This window comes from Culex quinquefasciatus, chromosome 3 (genome assembly GCF_015732765.1).
Source record: "Culex quinquefasciatus strain JHB chromosome 3, VPISU_Cqui_1.0_pri_paternal, whole genome shotgun sequence".
NCBI lineage: Eukaryota > Metazoa > Arthropoda > Insecta > Diptera > Culicidae > Culex > Culex quinquefasciatus.
In genome coordinates, this window is record NC_051863.1 from 59,842,171 (window position 1) to 59,854,001 (window position 11,831).

The 11,831-nt window shown below is 38.7% G+C and overlaps 1 protein-coding gene across 1 annotated transcript; it reads right to left on the reverse strand.

Annotated features, from left to right (window-relative positions):
* Positions 1-4,331: 4,331 nt before the first annotated feature.
* LOC6042292 (proclotting enzyme) lies at positions 4,332-6,931 on the reverse strand. Its single transcript, XM_001851376.2, has 4 exons — positions 6,388-6,931; positions 5,587-5,765; positions 5,394-5,530; positions 4,332-5,336 (listed from the first exon to the last, which is right to left on the reverse strand). Exons 1-4 carry the CDS (start codon positions 6,488-6,490, stop codon positions 4,433-4,435), a joined length of 1,323 nt encoding a protein of 440 aa, XP_001851428.2. The 5' UTR covers positions 6,491-6,931; the 3' UTR covers positions 4,332-4,432.
* Positions 6,932-11,831: the final 4,900 nt, after the last annotated feature.

The window sequence follows — 11,831 nt, forward strand, 5'->3', positions numbered from 1 at the left end:
TGAACGGTTGTCGACTCCCTAGTATTCGTCGTCTGACCTCCGATGCCGCAGATCGGGACGTTTGCGGGAACTCTTTTTAGTTTAAGACGATCAGCCATCGAGGTAGAAATAAAGTTTACCTGTGATCCGCTGTCCAAAAGGATGCGACACGGCACAGGTCGATTGCTGCCGTCGCCCAGATCGACGACTGCTGTTTGAAGCATCGGAGTGGGGCACTTCCACCGGCGGAAGTGGTTCAGCGGGTTGACGCACAGCCGGAGATGGTCTCTGCGGTGCGGTTGACTTCCGGTAGAAGTCGTGTAGAAGAGTGTGGTGTCGGCGTTGGCACTCTTGTTTTATTTTCTCCTTCTTCTTCCTCTCCTACTTCTCACTACACTACACTACTTCTTCGCTTGCGGCGACGATTGCGTGTTGTCGCTTCGATGGTCGGACGTGTTCTGACGCGAGCGCCTTGCGCGCGCAGTTCGTGGATGACGTTTGACGTTCAACTGTCAGTTGACACGGTGGGCGCAGGGGTGTGCGCACGGCAGGGTTTCCTCTTCGGTGATACCGAACATACTCCCCCCGGTTGAGGAACCTCAACAACTTTATTTCGTTCGGTGGATGATCCTTTTCAGGTGAGCAACTCTCTGGGACGACCTTGTCCGGTGGATCGGTTGGAAGCCAGCCTTGGCGCTGGCGTTCGTGAGCTGGCCAACAGCGGCCCGGTGGACGTTCTTGAAGTGCGCCGTTATCCGGATGGATGCGACAGGAACGAGGTTGGCCGCACTTGTCAAGGGCCTTCACCGTCGACGGCAGCATCGGTGTATGCTCCGCGGCGGACTTTACAAAATGGCCGTTGTGCGGATGGACACGACCTGGTCTGGTTCTAGAGTCTGTGTGGCCAAAACATGAGACTTGGCACGAAACCGCTGCTGGCAGCAGCTCGTTGGGCTTCGCACTGGCGGTGACGCCTTTCGGGCTTCCGGTAGACGCTGGATGGTCCTCCGGATCAACCGCCTCGGCTGGTTCTTGTGGCCCGTGATTGGCCACTTCGAGAGCGTCGGACGTGGTGTCCGCACGCGCGTTCTTGGCGGGCTTCTCCCTCGGCCGGGAGTCGCTCGTGCTCGGTTGGTTCGAGCCAGTCAGTGGAGAACAGTCTCGGGGGACTGCCTCCTCGTAATCCAGGGTTTGGGACCTGGCCTTCTGGGTTTCGACGGTTTGCTCCGGGATGTCCGCTTGGATGGACTCCCAAGCACTGTACTGCTGAATCAGCCATTCTTCGGCGGCGATCTGGTCCGCCTCGCCGGGTGGTTGAGCTGATCTCCTTTTGGCGGCAGCGTACTTCTTGGCCATAGCGTACTGCACTTCGTTGTACAGCTCACAAAAATCTTCGTAGTCCATCTCATGTTGTTTGAGATCTTCTTCCGGGAACATTCTGACGGTTTCGAGATTCTCGCTGTACGCGTTTCGCTGGAAGTTTCGAAGCACCGCTACTTGCGCCAGCGTCGGCTCCTGCAGGGACAGAATCGTTGCCTGGACGAAAACGACCTTCTGTTCCGCCTGCTGGAACTGCCGGATCGCATCCATAACGTTTTGGGTTGGGGACATGGCCACTTTCCGCTGGTCTGGGAAAGTCCACGTTTGACACCTGGCACCGGTTGGGCAGGTTCTGCTGCTTGGCTGCAGCACTGGTGGGTGGATTGCTCGTCGGCCGGTTGGACGACGACGCTTCGTTTACTGTCACTTCTGGCGTCTGTGACAAACGCATTAACACACACGCACACACGTACGCGGTGTTTCTCCGTGAAAACACGTCCGGACACGCAAATGGCGGGGCAGAGGGGAACACTTGTTTGGGATTTCAACTCACCTGCTCTCCACAGCCCTAAAGTAGTTCGGTAGAACCACTTGGTGGAAGCTCCTGGAGCGGACACTTCCGGAATCCGGCTTCCGACGGCGTAAGTCCGCGGCTGGACAAACGCTCGGAACCGGTTGGCTGAAGAGGTAGCGGAGGGCGACGTTGAACTGCAGCGCTTGATCTGGAAAGTTCCGGCGGTATCCGGCACTTCAGATCCTGGCCTTGGGCGGGAACGGCGTTCACGCATCCGGTTCGAAGGACCAATGTTCGGGCCAGACTTGGCCCCACGAAAACGGCGAAGATGGCACCAACCAAATCTTGGTGTGCCGGAGCTGAAAACGACGGTGGACACTTTCGGCGGACTGTAGACTGGTGGACGCACCCGTGGGCGAAGGAAAGAAGCACTTCTTTACACTAACTAAACTTAATTTATTAGAATTAAAGTGCTAGATGTTTCCGTTTCAACTGGTGAAAAAAGGACTGGTGACGTAAACAAAACGCGCGCTCGGTCGTTCCTCTTTTCGCGCGCTTTCTTCGCCTTCTCAATCGCAGCAACGGGTGCCGTTGCGCGCAAACATCACAGGGTGGATCGCAAACCTGTCAAACCGCGTTGTCCAGTGTTGCCGATCTTATCGACGCGTTGGGGCTCCAACACCGACAATTATCGACATTACCGACTGCTGTTTGCTGGTATAGCGAAAAAAAAACCAGAACAGAATGAGGATGTTGATGGTTCAAACTTCTGAGTTGTTGATCCGACTCGCTATCATCGCGCCATGGACGCTTAATGATATGAGAGGGAAAGAGCACCAACATATTCTTCACCCTTAAGCTTTGCTCGGGAACGTGCCAGCATTATATCTGTTGGTGAGAACTGCAGATCGCTGACATGTTTACCCGTGGGCATAAATGATGTACGGGCTTGCTGCAAAATATGCAACATTTTCTGCAGCAAATCCACTACTGCAGATTTTGAGATATATTTTTTCTTTGGGTGTAGACAGCGCTAGTTCAAGAGAGTAATGACCTCGAGACGAGAGAATAATGGTACCAATTACGGACACAGAGAACACAGCTCGAGATAGGAGAGAGAATTATTATCTCGAGGTTCATTTGCAAAAAAAGTTCTTCCGTCAAATCCAAAAACCAAAAGTGTCGTCGACGGGAATAGAACCAGACCTCGACTCGGAATTTTGAGTGTAGGAGGTGTAGGAATAAAAAAAAAGTTACTTAATCCACTGTAAGGTGGTTGATGCCTTCCTCACAATTATAAAGTTTTTTTTGGTTAAGTACAAATTTGCAACCTACAAATGTTCTCTAAACATAACTTTATATATATCTACGTAAGAATCGATAGGGTTGTCGAAGGTCTTTTTGAAATTCCGTCTTGAAACTTCCTACTTTTCCTGTCATTCTCGCGTGACGAAACAGCCTACTTTTATCTACTAAAAATAACAGAATCGAATAGAAACACATTTCAAAACTAATGCTGAAATGGATGCTGAAAAGTTGAACTTTTCAGCACTAGTTTTGAAAAGTAATACTTTTCAATTTTTTTTTATTTAAACGATTTATTGACAAAATACATGAACATTCGACTTATAATTTCACTCAATGGGTGTTTTTTCAGAAATGCAAAAAATGTTGTATGGAACTCGTTGCAAACCTTGATTTTTTCAGCACTTGTCGTATTTATCCAACTCGGTGAACCTCGTTGGATAAATGTACGACACGTGCTGAAAAAATCTTCTTTTTGCAACTTGTTGCATACTCTACTATTTGATAACGCATCCAACAATGGATCGCATGATTGATCTGGACATAATTTTTATCAAAATACCAGAGAACCGGCCTCAAAAAAGTGTAGTGGTCATAACTTTTGATAGGGATATCAGATTCTCAATATTTTGAACGCTTTGGAAAGGTTTTTTCAATACCTTACTAAAAATGTATTGCAAGATGGATTTTCTTACAAAAAAATTACGGACGCAGAGAACACAGCTCTTAAGTACTTAACTAAACTTGCTAATTTTGAATAGAGACTTATGGGTTGGGTACCCAAGACGGATCAAATGAGACCAAAATGGTCAAAATCCGTTTTGCCGGTCTGGAGATAATCGAGTGACACATACCTACAAACGTCCACAAAGACATTTGTTCAGAACTTGATTCTAAGTCGATATGTATATGTGAAAGTGGGTTTAGGAGGTCAAATTGAGAATTTTATTTTGTCGAGTGATTTTATAGCCTTTCCTCAGTAAGGTGAGGAAGGCAAAAAGATAGTTGGTGATATTTGTCCCATCACATTCTTGCCACATGCAGGGTGAAGGTCGTTTCAAAACGAAATAATTTGATCTTTATTGCAATCGAAGAAAAAAGCAATTTGATCCCCCTATTGAGCTCCTCGACGAGGAGGTTCCACACGCAAACCCATCCATCCATTCGAGAAGTAATTTCACAATTGCACCAGATTGATTGACTGCGATTAAGGTTAGGGTTACTACACTAATCGATTTGTTTATTTCTTATAGTCATTGGTATGAGTTCACTTTTGCACCACTTTCGGTGGCAAGATAAGCTTTCTAATTACGCTCAAAACACGGCATTTTCGATGATCCACTGCACGTACGACCCGACTCGGGTGTAGATTCCCGGATGGTTCGCCTCACCACAGCGAATTCCCCAGGACACGATTCCGACCGTGACCCAGCGCTTGTTTGGCAGCTGCACCATCAACGGGCCTCCGCTGTCGCCCTGGCACGAGTCCTTACCGCCCTGGTAGTCCCCGGCGCAGATGCTCGTCTCGTAGATCCGGTTGATGTACACGTCCTGGCAGTCCCGGTTAGACCAAATTGGAATGGCTACCTCCATGAGCACGCGCGAGTGTGGCCCACCGAAGAACTGAGTGCCCCAGCCGACGACCACCGCCCGATAGCCGTCCCACAGGTCGTCCAACGGAGGCATGCAGATTGGCCAGATGTACGAGTTGAAGAACGACGGCCGGAACAGCTTCAGGATCGCAATGTCGTTCTCGTAGCTAACCGGATCAAAGTCCGCGTGGGAGCGGATCTCCGTAACCCGAAAGTCCCGCGACCTGGTCTCATTATACCGCGTGAAGTCGTACTCTCCCAATCGCACCAAAAACTGATTGATCTTCAGGTTCAGCACGCAGTGGGCGGCCGTCAGCACGTGACGATCGGTGATCAACACCCCACCGCAGAACGACTGCTGGCCGAGGTTCGCGATCAGTGCTGCCATCCAGGGCCACTCGCCCGGATCAGCCGGACGACCTCCGGATATTTTGGGCAACTGCTTCGTCGAAATGCCACAGCCGCGTTCCTCGGGCCGATCGATACCGTCACGGGACTCGATGTTGTTCGTTCCATCCAATCCGTCCACCGGATCGTACCCGTCGTCTCCGAGCGCTGGCAACCGGGCGCTAAACTCCGGCCCCGTTCCCTCCGTCAACGCATCCGGACAGCAAACGCCGATATTACTGGAAGTGAATTTGACAACTTATTCAAGAGTTTTTGGTCATACTGTTTGCACTCACATGTTCTCAATGACGCAGAGTTGGCCGAGGATCTTCCAGATGTGCTCCTTGGGGTCCAGCTGCTGGCAGTGCTGGTAGCGTTTGCAGTGACCCTTGACTCCCGACGGGGTTGTGCAGTTTTGGAAGGTTTTCTTCGTCTGAAACAAGTTCAATTTGAAATGATCTAACAAGTATAGAAGTTTTGTTAACATACTGGATTCAGCAGATTGCCGATGAAGCGCTTCTTGCGCACGAGGTTCAAATCCAGATGTTTCTTCTCGCGCTCGGCTTGGACCACGCGGAAGGGTTGCCTTCGCGGGGAGGAGGGTTTCAAGAACTTTACCGCGGTGAAGTTTTGTTGGTCGAGGTGATTGCCGTCGAGGTCGGAGAAATCTGGAAGCAGAAAGAAGTTGTAGTTGAGGTCAAATTAATAAGTTCATTTTTCGAGTGATTTTATAGCCTTTCCTCAGTAAGGCGAGGAAGGCAAAAAGGAAAAAACTTGGACCTTGGGTTTCCACGAAAATCGAAGATAGGTTTGGGTAACTGCTTTGTGAGTTATCAGAGAATTACCCTTGTAATAAATTGCACAGAAAAAAAAATGATGGTAATATTCATCAGGAAATGGTGACAGATTTTGTGGCAAAATATATGATAAATTTTACCCCAGAAAATTATGAATTTTCATCAGTTTTTGATGAATATTCATCAGGTTCACATTTTTACACATTTTTGATGTAATATTACTCAAAATAAGAGGTAATATTCAACCTACCAAATTTTCAACATTTTAAAATTCAACTTTTTTTTTCTGTGTGTCACACTCTCAAAAATTATTCTTCAAAGACTTTTAAAATATTATTTTCTGTTATTTTTATAAAAAAATGATTAAAAGAGCGATCTCTCAGAAGATATTGAAGGTTTTATTATATTTTTTAGTATTCTGAATTCCACCAGTCATCGCTATATGCACTTATTTTTCAGCAAATATATCTTTGCCGGCTCTTATCAAGCTTACTTTTCTCGTCACTTCCGTTGCTTTCCTCAATCAAGCCGGTTGCAGCTTCCAGCAGGCAAAACCCTACAAACAACCACAAGCCAAACCTGCCGCCAATCATCATCTTGGCCCCACAATTCCACTTTTCAAACTATTATTCTGTCACTTTCACTAGCTAGATATCATTAGCACCTGTCTAACAAAAACCTGACTATTTTGGCACAGTTCTCACCCCAAACGATCTTCACCGCTCAACGCATCACTCCAAACTGAACCACCGCTCAGATGGAGTCGCCTTATCGCGAACTTTTGCTCCACTTCGAAGTTCTCTGAATTTGTTTCAGTTTTGCAAATAGCCCATATCAGGCCGACCTTCCGCGGACCGCCGCCATGCAAAATGGGGACAAAATTTGACAAAATTATACAAATGATTGCTAGAACTAACCAATGAGTTGTGGAGTTCCCCTTAAAAAAAAACAAAAAATAAATAAATAAATAAATCAACTCATTAAAACTAGTTCAAGGTTGCCCGTTTGCTTGTAACGATCGAACTTGAGCGAAGACGCGTACAAGTGTGAACTCGATTAAGTTAAGAAATTCATTCACCCCCACGAAACGAAACGATCTTACGAAGAGTGAATTCTTGATGAATCAGCAGCGGCGGCGGCGGTGGCGAAAGTGCAAGTGAGGTTTGGGCTGCTAATTGATAAGCGAGTCTCGTAGGCGCGTGAATTGTGTGAGATTTTGCAGAAGGAATCGCTAAAATTGGAGCATTTGTGATAAAAATTTAGTGATATGTAGTTATGTGCATTAAATTATGTTGACTTTAAGTAACGAAACGCATTTAAAAAAAATGAAAAATGATACGTTAAATTTAAAACCAATTTTAAAATTTTTTATTTAAAAAAAAAATTATACCGAACATAAAGTTAAATGTGATACAATCTAAATTGATCATTACCTAAGTAACATTTAATCCAGGAGTTCTACAAGATCTCTTCAAGATAGCTACAGCATAGCAGTTTGGACCGCGGTAGGATAAAATTCTCTTCAAAACTTCTTCAGGAGTTTAAAAGAGTACTTGAAGAGAGTTTTATCCTACCACGGTCCAAACTGCTATGCTGTAGCTATCTTGAAGAGATCTTGTAGAACTCCTGGAAAAAAATGTTACTTGGATAGCATGGTTGGTGACCAAATGAGGTGCTACTCCCTCATTGACAGTTACAGCTGACAGCTGAAGCTAAAAAATGAATCAAAAATGATTAGTGAGAGCCAATCATCCGTTCATTTTTTGACGACACTGCAAGAGACCGTTGATTCTACAGCATCATCTCATCTCAGCATCACGTGAATGATATGCTTCTTTTCTTTTTTAGTTATTGGTTTTCGCTGGTTTCCGACTTGTCTTGTTTGAATCCAACAAGCAACAAGTAAGCTTCTTTCGACTAAGATTTCTTAAAATCGCTTTGCTTCCCTAGGAGACGGTGATTTTAGCGGATTGCAGACTGGTTTTCGCCATGTTATGTGATAATTGCCTAAGCCCAAGTTGCCTATGAATTGATAATTGGGAATAGAACCAACTCCACCTGAACCAGATTCTCAACATCATGACAGCCGATTATTGCCGGCCGCTCCCATCTCCACCGCGCACGAGGGACATGGAAAGGGATTTGGAAGATGGAAAGTGCTGATGCTCCTCTTTTTTAAGGGGACAAGGGAAAATTTCCACGGTGTCCCCAAGCAAGGTTCGCTTGGAGTTGGCCGTTTTTTGGGAAGGTATAAGGTCTAGGATTCACTCTAAGCAAGCGTTGCGACCAATGGCATGATATTTTTAAAGGGTTGTTCTCAAGGCAAGCAAAGATTTCTTAACATGCTCACAAGCTAAGAATAAATCAACAAAATAATAATACAAACTTCTCACAATTTTTTCCCATGACCCATCAAGAGTATCGGGTCCGCATTTACAAAGCAGATTCTGTAATTATTTCTTAACTCAATATTAACATGTACCATAGGTCGCCTTCCCTAAAGTGTCATGATAAGGTGCAGCTTGTGATACACGATAGGTGTAGCTATCTCCCCCTACTAAGCAATCGAATCAATAATCGAAAAGATCATCACGAACAAAGCGAACATGCAAGGACAAGAAAAAGAGCGATCAAAATCTTCTGAAATTTTCTCATTTTTTTTTGATGGATTGACCCCTTACCAGGAATTCTTAATATGAAAATTTTGGAAAAACATAATATTGGAAATCGGTACATTGATCAAACCTGCACGGAAAGAAGGTTTATCGTGAATCTTACTAATTTTCGGTTAAAAACCCTAAAAAAATTGGTTGTTTTTCCAACCACGATTTTTTTAGCTGGAAATCCTAAAAAAAAATCCTGGATTTGACAGCTGGATCCAGGTCCTAAAAATGATAAATCTAGCTAAATTTTTAGTAAATTTTACTAATTTGCAAGCTGGAAAAATGCTGTCAGTCTCAAAAGCTGTATGTTTTGAGAAGGTCTGTTAGCTATTTTAGCTAGATTTTATGGTATTCTAGGAAGTTTTATAGTTAGCCCAGCGAGTTTTTAGGCTGTTTCAACCAGTTTTTGGAATCATTCTCAAAATTTTCCATTGATGGCTGCGAAGCCAGGTATTTTCACACATCTTTTTAGCTAGTTTAGCCAACTTTGCCACTATTCTTGGTAGGTGTTTTGGTTGGTATAGCTAATTTTTCCACTATTTCTACAAGTTTTCTTTCAAAAGCCTCCGTTTCTGCCTGCAAAGCACGCATTATTCACCCAGCCTTTTGGCTGATTTAGCTCGTTTCTTTTTTGTTCTTGCTTCGTTTTTCGGTAGGTTCAGCTAATTTTTCGACTGTTTCAACTGGTAATTTCGAAATCATTTTTTAAAATCCCTTGCTGCCTGTAAAGTTGTTTTTTATTTTCAAAAAGACTTTTGCTGGTGTAGCATGATTTTCCGCTATTCTTGGTACGTTTTTTGGTAGTCCAGCTAGTTTTTTGGATGTTTCAATAGTTTCCAGGCTTTTAAACTATGTTATAGTTGATCATCCTAATTGTACGGCTTTGTTGCGATATTCTATTGACAAATAAAAAAATTAAATACAGTAATACAAAAATACAAAAATACACATATACAAAAATACAAAAATACAAAAATACAAAAATACAAAAATACAAAAATACAAAAATACAAAAATACAAAAATACAAAAATACAAAAATACAAAAATACAAAAATACAAAAATACAAAAATACAAAAATACAAAAAAACAAAATACAAAAATACAAAAATACAAAAATACAAAAATACAAAATACAAAAATACAAAAATACAAAAATACAAAATACAAAAATACAAAATACAAAAATACAAAAATACAAAAATACAAAAATACAAAACAAAATACAAAAATACAAAAATACAAAAATACAAAAATACAAAAATACAAAAATACAAAATACAAAAATACAAAAATACAAAAATACAAAATACAAAATACAAAAATACAAAATACAAAAATACAAAAATACAAAAATACAAAATTCAAAAAAAATACAAAATTCAAAAATACAAAAAAAAAAAAAAATACAAAAATACAAAATACAAAAATACAAAAATACAAAAATACAAAAATACAAAATACAAAAATACAAAAATACAAAAATACAAAAATACAAAAATACAAAATACAAAAATACAAAAATACAAAAATACAAAAATACAAAAATACAAAAATACAAAAATACAAAAATACAAAAATACAAAAATACAAAACAAAAATACAAAAATACAAAAATACAAAAATACAAAAATACAAAAATACAAAAATACAAACAAAAATACAAAAATACAAAAATACAAAATACAAAAATACAAAAATACAAAAATACAAAATACAAAATACAAAAATACAAAAACAAAAATACAAAAATACAAAAATACAAAAATACAAAAATACAAAATACAAAAATACAAAAATACAAAAATACAAAAATACAAAAATACAAAAATACAAAAATACAAAAATACAAAAATACAAAAATACAAAAATACAAAAATACAAAAATACAAAAATACAAAAAAAAAATACAAAAATAAAATACAAAAATACAAAAATACAAAAATACAAAAATACAAAAATACAAAAATACAAAAATACAAAAATACAAAAATTCAAAAATACAAAAATACAAAAATTCAAAAATACAAAAAAAACAAAAATACAAAAATACAAAAATACAAAAATACAAAAATACAAAAATACAAAAATACAAAAATACAAAAATACAAAAATACAAAAAAAAAACAAAAATACAAAAAAAACTTAAAAAAAGTAATTTTGGTTAAATAATAGTAAATTCATGTTAAATTTAAACTATGTTTTGCATTTAACAAAGTTTAAATATAACATCAAATTACTTTCACTTAAACAAAATAACTTTACTTTATCCAACTTAATTTAACTAAATTTAACTTAATTTAACATACTTTAACTTAATTTAACTAAATTTAACTTAACTTAACCTAATTTAACTTAATTTAACTTAATTTAACTTAATTTAACTTAATTTAACTTAATTTAACATAATTTAACTTGATTTAACATAATTTAACGTGATTTAACTTAATTTAACTTAATTAAACTTAATTTAACTTGATTCAACTTTATTTAGCTTAATTTAACTTTATTTAACTTTATTTGACTTTATTTAACTTTATTTAACTTAACTTAACTTAATTTATCTTAATTTAACTAAATTTAACTAAATTTAACTTAATTCAACATAATTTAACTTAATTTAACTAAATTTTACTAAATTTAACTTAATTTAACTCAATTTAACTCAATTTAGCTTAATATAACTTAATGAAACTAAATTTAACTTAATTTAATTTAACTTAATCAAACTTATTTTAGCTTAATTAAAGTTAACTTAATTTAATTTAATTTAACTTAATTTAACTTAATTTAACTTAATTCAACTTAATTTAACTTAATTCAATTGAATTTAACTTAATTTATTTTAGTTTAACCTAATTTAACTTAAATAAACTTATTTTAACTTAATTAAAGTCCATTTTCAACTTAATTAAGCTCAATTTAACTGATTCAATTTAATTTTACTTAATTAAACTTGATTGAAATTAATTTGACATATATTCACTGAATTTAACATAATTTCATCTCAATTTTACTTAATTTTACATAAATTTACTTTATTTTACTTAAATTTACTTAATTTTACATAATTTACTTAATTATGCTTAATTTTATTTAATTTTGCTTAATTTTACTTAATTTTGCTTAATTCTACTTAATTTTGCTTAATTTTACTTAATTTTGCAATTTTTTTTTAATTTTACTAAATTTAACTTAACACAACTTAATTTAACCAAATTTGGGCAAATTCAACTAAATCACACAAAAAATAACTAATTTCAACTGAATGTAT